Source organism: Dipodomys merriami, unplaced genomic scaffold (genome assembly GCF_024711535.1).
Source record: "Dipodomys merriami isolate MVZ:Mamm:240054 unplaced genomic scaffold, mDipMer1.0.p SCAF_39, whole genome shotgun sequence".
NCBI classification, from domain to species: Eukaryota; Metazoa; Chordata; class Mammalia; order Rodentia; family Heteromyidae; genus Dipodomys; species Dipodomys merriami.
Window position 1 is genome coordinate 11,459,909 of NW_027205492.1, and position 15,688 is coordinate 11,475,596.

General features: G+C 49.9%; 1 protein-coding gene across 2 annotated transcripts in view; it reads left to right on the forward strand.

Annotated features, from left to right (window-relative positions):
* Window positions 1-14,682, forward strand: part of Cass4 (Cas scaffold protein family member 4) — a 34,674-nt gene extending 19,992 nt beyond the window's left edge. For both annotated transcript variants that reach the window (XM_069990136.1, XM_069990138.1), the window contains 4 exons: window positions 5,221-5,322; window positions 7,585-7,665; window positions 8,932-10,197; window positions 12,984-14,682. In XM_069990136.1, coding sequence (XP_069846237.1) covers window positions 5,221-5,322; window positions 7,585-7,665; window positions 8,932-10,197; window positions 12,984-13,394 — 1,860 coding nt within the window. In that variant the 3' untranslated portion in view covers window positions 13,395-14,682. The remainder of the gene's footprint in view (window positions 1-5,220; window positions 5,323-7,584; window positions 7,666-8,931; window positions 10,198-12,983) is intronic.
* Window positions 14,683-15,688: the final 1,006 nt, after the last annotated feature.

Sequence of the window (15,688 nt, forward strand, 5' to 3'; positions counted from 1 at the left end):
AAAAGCAAACAAAAAAATAAAATGTGCATGCACAGTGATGTGGATGCGGACATGCATCCTCCCCCACACTTCTCACACATAGGAAAGATCTAGATGAACCCCTAGATTCCTCTCAGGGCAGTGGAACTCATTAGAGAGAAAGAAGAAGAAAGCAGGAAATAAAGACCTTTATTTTATTCAGTCCTGTGTCCCGAAGTTCCTGCATCATACCTGGTATAGAGTAGATGCTCAATAAATATAAACCAGAGAGAGTCAAGAGTTGATTACAATATCTGTAATGTTTATAACATCAGCTTTTTTGAAAATGAAGAAGAAGAAGCACTTGGTAAATGCACAATGGAAACTTTAAAAAAAAAATGAGAGGAATTAACAAGAAGAAAGCAGGCCGGGTGCCAATGGATCTTGCCTGTCCTCATAGCTGATCAGGAGGCTGAGATCTGAGGGTGGAGGTCTGAACCCAGCCTAGAAACTCTTATGGATCCATGAAGCTCTTATCTCCAATTAACCACCAAAAAGCTGGAAGTGGAGCTGTGGTTTAACCTAAAAACTGTGAGGGACAGTACCCAGACCCAGAATTCAAGTCTGAATCCTGGCAGGTGCATGCATACCCCCTTCCCCTTACACACACATGCACAGAAGAAAACGGGCAGATGATCAGCCTGTCCTACCCTGGCTGGCATGCTGGTATGGAGAGCAGGCGTGAATTGCTTGATCACGTATGGCATTTCCTGCCATCTGCCACTCTGCTTTCCATGCTCTGGCAGAGGCCCTGGCATGGTCTGCATTCCTGGTGGAGAGACCATGCCCCTGACACGCAGCAGGCCCCGAACGTGCCACTTCTCGTCTCCTAACACACTACCTTCCAACCAGAGTCACCCATCCCTTCAAAAAACCCCAAAACTCCTATTTCCTGACGCCAGCTCCAGATGCCAGGAGGAAGCTGAAAGAATCTGCCTCGATTTTTCTGGAACACACAGCCAGATGTGCAGATGCTCAAGCCGCTGACTCGTGCTGGGCCTCGGCAGTGTGTCTTTCAAGGACAAGCCACAGGAGCTGAAGTTAATTTCAACTTCTTCCCAAAACAATTAAAGAAAACAATCTACCAGAGCCATCTCCTCTCCCTGGAAGGTGAAAGTGTCCCTAGGACCCAGCCCAGTGCCGGGCTCCTGCAGGTGCCTCAGCAAACATGGAAGAAAGAAGCCACACGCCCCAAGACCCCACTGTCAGCAACAGGGCTGGTGCTGGTGGGTTGGGAGGACGGGTGTAGCACCGAAGCAGCATTGAACATGAAGCACAGGGCACCAGCTGTTAAGAGCTGGACTTGGCACAAACCATGGCAATGGGGGCTTCTGTCCTACAGAAACCAAGAAAAACCACAGCCAGGGAGGGGAATTCAGGGACTCTCTGCCACCAAGCAGCTCCTTGGGGGGAAGGAGAAACCTCCAGGGACTTCCCTGGCTTTTCTCTTCCAAGTCTCTCCCGCCTGCCCCTACGATGGATTTGATTTTGCTTTTCTCCTGTTTCTTCCTTTTCTTTTTCCCTTCCCTCCTTCCCATCCTCCCTTCCTCTCTACCTTACATCCTTTCTCCTCTGCAACCTCTTCTCTTTTCCCTCTGCTTATTTACACTTCCTGCCCAGCTGGGATTACAGATATGTACTACCATACCCAGCTTTTTTTTTTTTTGTCAGTTGTGGGGCTTGAACTCAGGGCCTATGTGCTGTCCCTAAGCTCTTTTGTTCAAGCCTAGTGCTCTACCACTTTGAGCCACAGCACCACTTCCAGTATTCTGGTGGTTAATTGATAATTAAAGTCTCGTGGACTTTTCTGCCCAGGCTGGCTCTGAACCACGATCCTTAGAACTCAGTCTCCTGAGTAGCTAGGATTACAGGTGTGAGCCACCAACGCCCCACTCCACACTCAGCTTTTATGAGGGGAGACTTTTTACCTTGACTGACTCCCAACTAAGATCCTTCCTATCTCGGCCTCTGAGTAGCTGGGATTATAAACATGAGCCACTGGGCTCAGCTCTATGGAGCTTTTCGTTAAACTCACCTTCAGATCCTAAGAGCATTGCTCAGCCTCTAGTATAAATCGAGACATTGAACAAAACCAGGTCTCCTACCCAAGTCTCCCCCCTTTCTTTGCCACTTCCCCCCTAGGGCAGCCATGAACCTCAGCTTTGTTTTACTTTTTATTTCAACTTCCTTAATATAATAGAAAGGCGTGACTTAAAACCAAAACTACAGAAATGACCACATAAGAAACATAATCAATTTTGATTGAAGTCCCCATCAGGGGTAAGATCTCTTGGTGAAGTTGTTCTTAGACCCACTAGTTCCTAACCTGGGATTTCTGCTCCCTTTTGAAACCCCGTTTCTCATACATGTTCCATAACTGATGGTCCCTCCCCACCCCCACCCCCAAGCCTACGTTTTTCCAAGAAGCACTAGGCATGTTTGAAGTGGCATCATTCGGTCTGAAATGCCACCCTCAGGAAAGTCCCTGGGTTCTGTAGGTGTTCTTGTAGGCACCCACAGCGCACCCGGGCAGCCAGGTGAATGACATGGGCCTGAAGTCCTGAGGGAGGGAAAGAAGCGGGGCAGCATTTGAGGAGAGTCTGCATCAGGGCAGATCTAGTGTGTCGGGACTGTGGGAGGACGGATGGGAGGGCGGGTAGCACTGGTAGTCAGCCACACACTGTACGGGGTGGTCCCTGGGCTTGGTAGTATATGACGTCTTGGCCGTGTTTAGGGGAGAGCACTCAACTCAAAATGTAACGGGAGCCATTGATGGCTTGGGCCAATCCGCATAGAAGCACCAAGGTCAGAGTCAGGGTCATGGGCTATAATAAGAAAGATTCCAGAACACAGGAGCCTGGAAGCATCTCTCAGAGGAAAGGATGGTGTTATTATAGGATGAGAGGAATAAATATAGCCAACGCTGTTTTGCGATAGTCTCAAAGTTGCACAAAGGGGAGACAGAGGTATGGAAGGCTGGTGCTGGGGCAGTCTGCTCCTCTGTGCACAAGACTCAGGCTCTCCAGGGAGATGTGGGATGTTTCCTTCTTAACCAGGGCACTTCAGAGAGCCCTGCTTCCCAGAACCCAGGTTTTTACACACCCAGCTTCCTTTGCTAGGAAGAAAGGAGCTGCCAATTATTGGCCCCATACCTGTGCTAGCCATGCCTGTGGGTGCAGCCTGGTGAAGCCAGACTAGCTAATTGCTCCCATCTCAAACTAGCCACATTCATTCACCCAAAACAAACAAATGCTGGCCCTTCACCTGTGCCATCCCAGTGCTGGGTCCTGGAGACACTGATGATAAAAGGACTCTGGTCTGGTCCTCAGGAGCTTCTCCTACATCTGAGCTGCCTCCTTCCTGTCCGCATTTAAATCATCCTGACTCCCTCTCACCTCTATGAGCCAACTGGGAAATGCCCTACTCGATGACAGGTTCCTTGGACCTCAGACAGAAGCTACATTCTCCCAGTGCTGGAGTTCAGAAACTGAGTCTTCCCAGCTCATCTTGTTCTCCAGCCTGTGCTGAATCATACTGCAACCCAACTTCCTTTCACTTTATATATAATAAGTCCCTCCTGGCAGCCAGCAGCCTTCAGCACACACACACACACACACACACACACACACACACACACACACACACACACACACACACACACACACACACACACACACACACCGAAGCCTTGCCCAGTGATGTTCTAGTTCGAAGATCTAAGATAGAAGAATGAGAATCTGAGTTGAAGTTCACTAAATAAAGGCCAGGCAACTATAGCCCACGCCCATAATCCTAGCTACTCAGGAGGCTGAGATTGGATGATTGTGGTTTGAAGCCAGCCTGGGCACAAAAGTACATGAGACTCTTTATCTCCAATTAACGACTAGAAAACCAGAAATGACACTGTGGCTCAAAGTGGTAGAATGAGTGAAAGAGCTCAGGAACAGTGCGCAGGCCCTGAGTTTAAGCCCCATGACTGACCAAAAGAAAAAGTTCACCATTGCCCTATGTATAGCCTCTGGAAAAATTTAAAAAAAAAAAAAGTTCACCAGATAACTCAGGTTTCTATCTGGGCTGCCACAGCTGCCCCTGTAGCATAGAGTTGGCAGCTCTGAGCTCCACATGATCAAACCAGCCTTGCCTTCCACCTCACAAGCTCATACTCCATAGGCTCAGTGCTATAGCTGAGTGGGTTCTCCCCAGAACTAGGTCTTTAGTCATGTAAATCTACAGTGAGTCCTGCAGCTCCTCTCTGTGACCACCTACATCTGTGTCCCTTTCACTCTGCCCCTCTCCTGCCTGCACTCACTCCCCTGTCAACATCTCTTCTGCTTCCCACTCATGCCAGCAAAATCTGTCACTCACAGTTTCTCTGAACACCTCCTACTTCCCAATCTTCTCTCACACCTAAGCAGAACGTTCTGTTTCCTATAGACCTTGTTAGTTCCTCCATTGTGTATTTGGAAAGTCAGCTCTGCCTGACTTTGGCTGGCAGCTACTGTTCTGGCAGCTTTAGATGATCTGTGTGCTGGTGGCTAACATGTGTAACCCTAGTTTCTTAGGAGGCAGAGATAGAGAGGACCATGGCTCAAGGCCATTCTGAGGACACAGTGATCTAAACCTGCCATCCTACCTTCCTGGGGAGCATAAATAGGCAGATTGTGGCCTAGGTGCTCACCTGGGCAGGAAGCTAATCCACATCTCAGAGTTAACCAATTGCAGAAAGGGATCAGGGGTATGACTCAGTGGAGTGGCACCTGCCTGGTGATGAATTCAAGCCCCAGGAGTGCTAAAAGAAAAAACAAAAACAAAGTTTTAGGTGAATATATGAATAGCTCAGTGTTAGAGACCCAGTCTCTCTGTCCTTAGAATCATTGAGCAAGCTTATTTATACAGCAGGTCCCTGGGGCCTCTCAGCACTCGGAATCATAGCATGGAGCCAAAGCTGGTGCATCCTAACCTGCTTCCCAGGCGAGGTAACACAGGCAGCTGTGGTCCACCCCGGGAGGAAGCTGGCCCTCCTCCATGAGACCCCCCACAGTGTCCTGCTCTCATCTCCACAGAGAGGGATCTGCCCACCAGTGGTAATGGCAAATGCAGTGTCTGCCTGGCCGACCCTGCTGCCTGGGGTGTCCTTTGAAGGTACGGTGGTAACCAGTGTAACATGTCCTTTCACTTAGCTCCCTTCTTTTTCTTTCCAAGGCCCTTTTTGTGCTTCCCAGACCCACCAGGACCTGGCTGCCAACTCAGCCTTCCCAGGTGTACGACATGCCTGCCCAGAGCCGGGTCCACTCAACGCTTAAGGTGAGTCTTGTTGAGCAGCCCTGCTTCCCCCAGAGCTGAGTGCTGAGTCACAGGATACTGCATTCGCCTTCCCAGAGTGGAGTCCTCAGTGGGCTAGAACTTCTCCCGCCCAGGACAACATCACCACTCATGACTAACTGCGTCACCACCCTTGTGCCCAGGAGCCCGGCACAGATATTTTTGAAATCTTACTTTTACTTTATAATACATATTTTATTATGTACATGTATATGTACATACATGCATTTATTTAAAAAAACAACAATATCAGGCACAGAAGCTTATGTCTATAATCCTAACTACTCAGAAGGCTAAAATCTGAGCATCAAGTTTGAAAGCCAGCATGGCAGACAAATCCAAGAGCCTCTGAGCTCAAGCCGCAATACCAGCATACACACACACACACACACACACACACACACACACACACACACACATTTTTTTCTGTAGTGCTGGACTTAGTATTCTAAGCAAGCAGTCTAGCCTTGGGCCATATCAGTAGGCCTAAAAAAATAATCCTTAACAGGGCTGGGAAGGTGGCTCAGTGGTAGAGTGCTTGCCTTGCATGCATGAGACCCTGGGTTCGATTCCTCAGCACCACATAAATAGAAGAAGCTGGAAATGGTGCTGTGGCCCAAGTGGTAGAGTGCTCACCTCGAGCTGAAGAGCCAAGGGGCAGCGCCTAGGCCCAGAGTTCAAGCCCCACGACCGACCAAAAAAAAAAATCCTTAACGATATTTGACCCAGTCTTAACATTGTACTATATTATACAATTAATATTTCCTGATTGCTACTCACATTAATCATCTAATATAGTACATTATTTAACATATATGCGTCACAGGCACCAAAGGAGCTTGAGCAGGGCAGTAGCAGTCATGTCCTTAAGAAACGCAGTGCCTGGTTCTTAGCAGGTCCTCAAGTTTGTCAAATCAGTCATCCAAATCTTTTCTGTGTATGTGTGTGCCAGTCCTGTGGCTCAAACTCAGGGCCTGGGCACTGGCCCTGAGCTTCTTTTGTTCAAGCCAAGTGTTCTACCACTTAAGTTACAGGTCCGTGTCTGGCCTTTTGGTAATTTTTGTTTGTTTTGTTGGTTGGTTGGGGTTTTATTTGCCAGTCCTAGGACTTGAACTCAGGGCCTGGGTACTGTCTCTAAGCCTCTTTGTACTCAAGACTATCGCTCTACCATTTGAGCCACAGTGCCACTTCTGTTTTATTTTCCAAGTAGCTTATTGGAGATTAGAGTCTCACGGATTACAATCATGAATCACTGGTGCCTGGCTCCTTTTGGTAGTTTTTACTAGAGATCAAAGTCTCACAGGATTTCCTGCCCAGGCTGGCTTTGAACTGTAATCCTCATATCTCAGCCTGGCAAGTAGATAGGATTACAGGCGTGAGCCACTGGTGCTTAGCAAACCCTCTTTAAAAATGTTAATAAGTAGTTTTAAAAAGAAGTTACAATTCCGTAAGTCAGGGTAAGAGTATGGTACATTTTGAACAACGTCATTTCTTCCATCCTTCTCCTCCATCTTACCCCACAGACCTTCTTTTGTGTGTGCCAGTACTGGGGCTTAAACTCAGGGCCTGGATGCTGTCCCTTAATTTTTCACTCAAGAATCACACTCTACCAATTGAGCCACAGCTCTGCTTTTACCTTCTGCGCTGGTTAGTTGGAGATGAGAGTCTCCTGGATTTATCTTCCTGGGTTGGCTTCAAACTGAGCTCCTCAAATCTTATGCTCCTTAGTAGCTAGGGTTACAGGTGTGAGCCACCAGTGTCCAGCTCAAACCCTCCCCCCCCCCCGTTTTTTGTTATCATTACTATAGGCATATGGTGCCATTTGGCTTAGTGCCTAGTAGCTCATAGGCAGTCAAGACATATTTTCAGGTGAACACATGAGTGAAAGGCAGAATGTTCTACCAGGAAAAATACACACAAAAAATGCAGACTCATTAGGTCCAGTCCCCGCTCTCTGGTGTCGTTCTGTGTTAAGGCCTACCTCCCTCTGTTTGAGCTGCAATGACCCCATGGCTTTTCTCTATCTTCAGCGAGAAAGGCACTTTCGAAAGCACCAAGTGCATTGCTAAAGGTCATCCATGCAGCTCAAAGACGTCTTTCTGAAGAGCTCCAGGACTGAGAGCCCCAAAGGGTGTTTAGAAACCTGCATCTTCCTCTGGAGAAAACACTGGGGTGTGGACAGTTTGTGCTGGCCGCCATTGCTGAGGAAAAGTCAGAACTGTTTCCCTCGTGATCTTTCCCTAGGAGCGGGAGAAGCAGCCATTGTACGACGTACCAGCCAGCCCCCAGAGGGCAGCCCTCCACCCCCCGGCCAGCCACGCCGGCGTGAGTATGGATGCACCCACACGGAGGCGCGAGGCCCTCAAACCTAGCGTCCTCTGGGAAACGTTATTAGCTTCCATGGCTGAGGCAAACAGCTCACAAGGTTCACGGGGTTCAGCCCATGTTGGGTTGGCTGGTTGTTGAGCCTGGGCGGGGGGGGGGGGGGCTTCACTGGTCATGGTGGGCCTATCAGCCACCTGTGCCCCACTGTGATCAACAAATTCAAGGCAGGAAGTACTTACTTTTCTAACTGTTTAGAAAGAATCCGTCCACAGTGTGTTGGTCCTCTGCTCCTGGGCAGAGCATCATGGCTGAGGGAGGGTGTGGCACCAGCTACTTACCTCACGGTGGTCAGGAAGCAGAGAGAGTGAGCCAAGATGGAGTCAGAGACAAGATGCCTGTCCCCCCCCGACCCCCCCCCAATTCATCCCCCCCCCCACCAAGGGACCTACTTTCTCTAGCTAGGGATCTATCCCCTAAAGTTTCCAGAACTTCCCAAAATAATGCCACAAGCTAGAGACTAAGTGGCCAATATAGGAGCTAGGAGTGGTGAGGGTCATTTCATTTCTTTTTTTTCCTTGGTGGGGAGGGGTCATACTGGGATTTGAACTCAGAGCCTTGTACCTTCTAGGCAGTCATTCTATCACTCAAGCCAGCCCAGGAGAGGGGAGCATTTCCTAGCAAACTAACACTGAAAGTGCATGGTACAGCAAAGACATTCTACTGTTGGTGACCAGGAAGTAAAAGTGGCAGGGGAGGGAGAAGAAATGGTTGGAGTCTCCACCCCTAACCCGACAGGCGCCTGTGTGAGGCATTCCAGAGCTTAGCCGCAGTACTGGATTCAAAGATCTCACTTGAAGCTTGTGTGACTCAACCACATTGGCTCCAACCACACAAGGCCCATAAACACAGTCGCCCGAGGCTACTGGGAAAGTCTTACAAAGGGGCCGCATTTCAGCAGGCTTCAGAAGGGATGGGTAGGAGTTTGTTAGATGGAAAAGGAAGGGTTGGAAAGACGGTTGGAGCAGAAGGACCCATTTGGGGAAAATAAAATACAGTGTATAAGTCTTCTGAGCTGGGGGGGGGGGGGGGGTGACAGGTAAGTAAGACAGGGCTGTCATGGCAGAAGCAGAGAGACAGAGGCACAAAAAGAAGGAAGAGCCTTGAGCGGGCGCCCGTGGGGAGCTGCCAAAGGACCAGGCGCAGAGCTGGCAGCCAGACTCCACTGAGCACCGAGGCCTGAGCAGCCGTGCATGTCTCCCTCCCCAGGAGCCCGGGATTGTCCTGACAGCGGCCGCGGCCGTGGGGAGCTCCAGCTGCCACACGTTACCAAACCCTCAGAAACCAGCATGGACCTACGACATCCCGTCTCCCCGAAGTGCCAGTGTGAGAAGCCCATCCTTACCCAGCCCCCAGGCAAAAGTGGAGCCCCGTGCGGGCCCCGCTTCATCCTCCCCAGTCCCCAACCCCCCCAACAGCCGTGCCAGGAGTGTCCCCCCACAGCCCGGCGACAACATGCTCAGGCAGAAAAAATCCAGCCTTCCAGACGTCTCTCCTCACCCCGGCACAGCACCTCGGGACTCGCTCCCGTCAGAGGCCGGCGTCAGCTACAAGGTACCGTCCAGCTTTCTGGTGCCCCGGGTGGAGCAGCAGAACACCACGCCCAACATTTACGCCATCCCTAAGGCCATGTCGGGTGTGCTCCAGCCCGGAAGTGAGCGGGGCAAAGCCAAGCAGGCTCCGGAGACTCCCCCAGGCCACGATTCGTCCTGGTTCTCCCGGCCGACAACCTCCCTGTCCCACGAGCCTCACCGGTTATCCGTCTCCAGCTCAGACAGCAGCAGGGCGAGTGTCATGTCTTCCTGCTCCTCCATGTCAGCTGACTCCTCCAGCAGCTCCTCTTCAGAGCTCGCCCTGGACCTGGATCCCGACACGGCCAAGGAGACAGCGATGGCCCTGCAGCACCAGGTGGCCGGTTCTGCGGCAGGCCTGCTGCTCTTCGTGAATAGGAAGTGGAGGTTCAGAGACTCTTTGGAGACCCACGTCCACGCCATCCGCCAGGCCGCTGGCCACGTCGAGGAATCTTTAAGGCAATTTCTGGATTTTGCGCAAGGCGTTCGTGGGTCGGCCTGCCACCTCACGGACCATCATCTTCAGGCTAGAATTCAAGATCAGCTCCAGACCATCTCCAACTCCTACCAGATCCTGCTGGAAGCAAAGGGAAGCCTAGACAGCTACGAGTGGTCTCTCGACGTTCTTGGCACAGATCAAGTCCCAAACAGCTCAGATGACCTTGAGAGGTTTGTCATGGTGGCTCGGATAGTTCCAGAAGATGTCAAGAGGTTCGCCTCCATTGTCATTGCCAATGCGAGGCTCCTTTTCACTCAGAACGGTGAAAAAGAAGAGCTTGTGCAACTAATCCCAAATGCCGGCCCCCAGCATGAGACATGCACACAGAGTCCCTTTCCCAAGGAAAAGGAAAGTGAACTCTCCACTGAACTGGGGAAGAAGAGTGGAACGGACACCAGTGGGCAGGTGAGTTCCGGGTTCTGAGGGGTAACAGGGCCTCCCACTGGGTGCCCGAACAGGGGCGTGTCAGGGAAGGGGCTGGGATTCTCCCTCCATAAACCAGGGGCTCTGGGAAAACAGCAGCTCCATTTCCCAGAAAATAAAATTCAAGGGCATAAGCCTCTAGATCAAATGGTATTAGGAAATAAGATCTTAGTATCTGGGCAAGTAGATCACAGATTTCAATGGGGTTTTTTCCCCCCTTGAAATATTTGTACTTCCATTTTATCTCTGCAAATAGGATCAGAAAGGATTTTTGCAATCTTTCATCCAAGCCTACCTAGGAATGCCCTACCTTGCAAGTGCTGGAATGCCTGCCTAGCAAGCTTGAAGCCCTGAGTTCAAATCTTAGGACTGCACATTCTAGAAATGTGAATAAAATTTTAATTTTTATAGGTGTACATGATTCTTTGGCAGTAATGAGGATTGAATCTAAGCTTCAGGCTCGCTAGGCAAGTGCTTCACCACCTGAATCAGACCTTCAGTGTTTCCTCCGTAAGGGAGTGGATACCACCTTCAGTGTTTATTTGCCTGTAGTTGATTTTGCTGTTTTGTGGTGGTGGTCATGGGGCTTGAACTCACGGCCTGGGGGCTATCCCTGAGCTTTTCTGCTCAAGGCTAGCAACTCTAGCACTTTGAACCACAGCTCCACTTCCAGTCTTCTGGCAGTTAATTGAGATAAACATCTCAGGGATGTTTTTTTCCCAGGCTGGCTTTGAACCATGGTCCTCAAATCTCAGCCTCCTGAATAGCTAGGATAGCTGCTGTAGCAGTTGTTTTCAAGTGGAGAGGCTGACAGTCTAGTGTCTGGCTCTTGGTTCTTCCTGCTTCTAACCGCGACCTTGTCCGCTCTCTGCTTTCAATACATCCACTTCCACCCACACCTCACCTTTTCTCACTTTCCACTAAAAAACACTCATTGCTTTCATTTTCCATGTTCCCTACGAAATCCTAAAAACAAATGTACATCTCCAAAGTACGCCGCCCTCCTCCCTTCCAAACGCACCAGCCCTGGGGACAAGACCTCTTCTGACACCACCCCCTGCCTGGTCCTGTCTCCAGGAGTCCACCGACAAATGAGAGGAGGTAGAGGGGAAGGGAAAGAGAGTTTCTGACTTAGCCAATTGACTTGGAGCTTCAGACTCGTGACTTGCTAACTGGATGGCCCCTGCAGCCATCCTGCAGCTCCTGCTCTGAGACTATTTCCCTTACTCATAAAACTGCAAAGGGAGGCTTGAGTGGAGCTCAGTGGTACAGCACCTGCCCTAGTGTGTGAAAGGCCCTGGGTTCAACCCTCAGTACAACAACAAAAGGGTGGATAAAAAAATCAAGAAGGGCCGGGTGGCAGTGGCTCACGCCTGTAATGCTAGCTACTCAGGAGATCCGAGCTGAGACCTGAGGATCACGGTTCAAAGTCAGTCCAGCAGGAAAGTCCATGAGACTCCTCTCCAGTGAACCACCAGAAAACTGATGCAGAGCTGAGGGACAGTGCCCAGGCCTAGAGTTCAAGCCCCACAGCAGACCAAAAAAAAAAAAAAAAAAAAATCAAGACGGAGCTTTGGATTGTTACCTACTTGCCACTTCCTTAAGATGTTGGGTATCCTTCAATACTCCTGGCTCTGGGGAGACAATGATACCATTTTCCAGAAGGAAAACTTTGTGAAAATAAGTTTTTGGTTAGCTGGGTACTGGTGGTGCAGGTTTATAATCCTAACTATTCTGGAGCTGGGATTTGAGGGTCGTGGTTCAAAGCCAGCCTGGGCAGGAAAGCCAGAGTCTTATTGCCAATTAACCACTAAAAAGCTAGACGTGTAGGCATGGCTCGAGTAGTAGAGTGCTGGACTTGAGCAGCAAAGCCAAGCAAGAACACAAAGCCCTAGTATCAGTGCGCATGCGTGTGTGTGCGTGCGTGCGCGCGCACGCACGCACACACACACACACACACACACACACACACACACACACACACGGCAAAACCTTATTATCAAATGAACTTTTGGTGGGAGGTGGTAGAGAAGAGACAGTCCTGGGGCCTTACACTTGCCTAGGCAAATGCTTCCTCTTGAGCAATACCCTCAGCCTCCTTTTGCTTTTGCCCAGGCCTGCCTGGACTTGATCATCCTGCATAAGCCTCCCTAATAGCTAGGATTATAGGTATTCGTTGCATATCTGTTTCCTTTCCCATGTGGCTGAAAGATAAAATACACTCATTGCCAATATGTTCTTAAGAAGAGGTTTCTCTGGTCTACTGAAAGGGCTGAGTAAAGTTTTATACATGTGGCTGTGTACTGGTGGCTCATGCCTGTAATACTAGCTATTCAAGAGGCTGAGATCTGAAATCATAAAAAGCCAGCAGGAAAGTCTGTGAGGCTATTATCTTCAATTAACCACCAGAAAACTGGAAGTGGAGCTGTGACGCAAAGTGGTAGAGCGCTAGCCTTGAGCAGAAAGAGCTCTGGGTCAATACTCACACTGGGAGCTCAAGCCCCACAACTGATAAAAAAAATTACACGTGTGTGTTACAATACATAATATATAATACAAATGTCTATCTGCAGGATTATCTGTAGCAGGACTTTGCAAACATCAACATTAATTTCTTGGACAAATGTTGTAGTATCAAGTTTTCCCTAACCAGACTGTGCACGTTGTCATAGAAGTTCTTGCAGATTGAGCAACCACAGGAAGAGGAAGGCGACTAGAGCCTCTTCATCTGTCTGTACCTTATTGCTTTTCCTCTTCCTCTTCCTCAGGGTCCTAGCTCTCTTGTGCCCCAACCCTTGAGTCAGCAGACCCTTGAGAGGAAAATCCGTCTCTCTGAACACTGCCGGCTGTATTTTGGGGCGCTCCTCAAAGCCGTCCGTGTGTTTGCCAGCAGCCTCCACAGCAGCCCAGCCCCTGAGGTCTTCATCTCTCAGAGCAAGCTGGTGATCACGGCCGGGCAGAAGCTAGTGGACACGCTGTGCGCGGAGACCCGGGAGAAGGATGCGCACCACGAAATCCTCTGCAGAAGCAGTTACCTCTGTGGGCTGCTCAGGGACCTGGCGCTGGCCACCAAGAGCGCGGTGCTCCAGCATCCCAGCCCGGCAGCCCTGGCGCACCTCCGGGCAGAGGCCCAGAGGCTGGAGCACCACGTGCAGCAATTCAGGGGGACGCTGGATTGAAGTGCGGCTCCTCTTTCCCTCCGAGGCTCACTCTTGGTTAAGCTTCATTCCACGACCTGGCCAGAAGCCAACAGCCACCGCGCCCAGAGCTGGGATCCCCCCCCCCCCCAGTGGTAAACACACACAAGGAGTTTGCCCCAAGGGAGCCAGGAAAGAGTCAAGGCCAAGGTCATGACTTGAAGTGGAGCGGGCCTTGACTGGTTACATGGGTCAGTGCTTGAGATGATATCATGGATGTCACTTTTTATAGTAGTTAAATGTGTGCTTGGTTTACATTCATTCACGCAACACTTGTTTATTGGGTATCAGCTAATGTCATCTCATGGGGACTGGAGTTCATCTTTCCTGTACAGAACTCATAGTCCAGCAAGGAGGTAGATGGAAGTATAGGATACCAGGCCCAAGGCTGGGAAGATGGCTCAGTGGTGGAGTGCTTGTCTAGCATGCATAAGGCCCTGGGTTTGATTCCTCAGTATCACACACACAGAAAAAGCCAGAAGTGGCACTGTGGCTCAAGTGGTAGAGTGCTAGCCTTGAGCAAAAGAAGCTCAGGGACAGTTCCCAGCCCTGAGTTCAAGCCTAGGACTGGCAACACACACACACACAATAGCAGGCCACTACACACACACACACACACACACACACACACAATAGCAGGCCACTACACACACACACACACACACACACACACACACACACACACACACACACACACACAATAGCAGGCCACTAGGGAGAACATGGAGTTGGAGAAGGAAAGAGAAGGGAACCATTTTCAAATGATTTTCTGTTGCACCCATCAGAAAAATGTAATAAGCTTTTATTTTCATTTGTGATTGAATTAAGTCTGTAAGATATGTAAAAATTATGCGTCTGTGTTTATATCACTGAGAGCGTGAGAGAGAGAATGGTGCTGCTAGAGATTGAACCCAAGGCTTCACACCTGCAAAGCATGTGACTGCCCACTGAAGAAGAACCTGAGCCCCAATATGTAACTATATTTTTGCTGTGTTATCTTATCCGAGTTAAGATGCATATTCTTTTTCACAGACTGTCTTCTGTTGGGTTCTACCCTACCTTATTTTGCAGGTACATGCTACAAAACCACTCCGCTGATAAAGTTTCTGCTATTCCATTAGAAAATGTTCAGACATCAGCACTCTCAAAGCTGTTGCAATCTATGATACTATTTAAATATAATCATGAATGTAAGCACCATTTGCAGTGAGCCCTTCTCTTGGAAAGGTGTTTTTTTTTTCTTTTTTTTTTTGTTTTGGATCCACATGGCTGAAGGTCTGGTACCAAAATAAAAGCATTGGCTGTATCCTTTAGTTCTTCCTCTGAAGTCTATATGCAATGCTCAGAACCCAAGTTCTTATGTGGGAGGCTAGCTCTGGAAAGTAAAATCACCACTTGGTGGGAGATGCAGTGGGGGTGCAGACAGGGAGCTGATGCCCATCAGTGGGCACAGACAGAAGCGTTGCTGAGCTCCCCCCCTTGCAGGGGAGTCTCCCCCTCCTGTTGCTATGGTTATAGCATTGTGTCTCTCTCCTCGGTGAGGTCCATATGTCTCACCTGCACCTCAGCCCTATAAACAGCATCTCCAGGCTACTTGTCCTGAGCCGATGCCAAGTCCAGCTCTGGGCCTGTCCTTCCAGCTTGATGGGCACCTTCAAAGTGTCCACTGCAGCAGGCTGGCTGTTTTTATGGAGCTGATCACTGAGCACTAAAAAGGAGAGTCCCACGTTGTGAGGCTGGACAGAGACCTTAGAGGGCCTCCAGCTGCGAACAGCAGGATCCACTTTAGCTGGGACCTGTTCCAAGAAAACCACACCCAGAGTGGTGGACACAGCGGAGAGCATGTGTGAGCTCTGGGTCCCAGACTAAGCTGAGCAGACTCGCTGCCTGCTGGTTGGTTTTAGGGGCTTCAACAACTATGTAGCCTAAGGTTGTCGGCATGTCCTTTCTGCCTCCCTTCTGTAATCACAGGAACAGGATGGCTGTCACGGTGATGTCCTTCTTCAGGAGGGAGGGAGCCGAAGTGGAGTGTCCCCCACAATCCAGTCTGTCACACACACATACACACACACACACACACACACACACACACACACACACACACACACACGGACAGCTTTGACCAGAACTTTGAGTTGCCTAAGGTTTTAGCCTTAACAAGCCTTAACAGATGCTGAGAGAAGACTTGACATTCTGGAATCTGCTCCCTCCCCACCTCCTTTCTCCCTCCCTGCCCCCCACTGCTCCCACCCCAGGGTCCAGTGAGTCACCAGGGG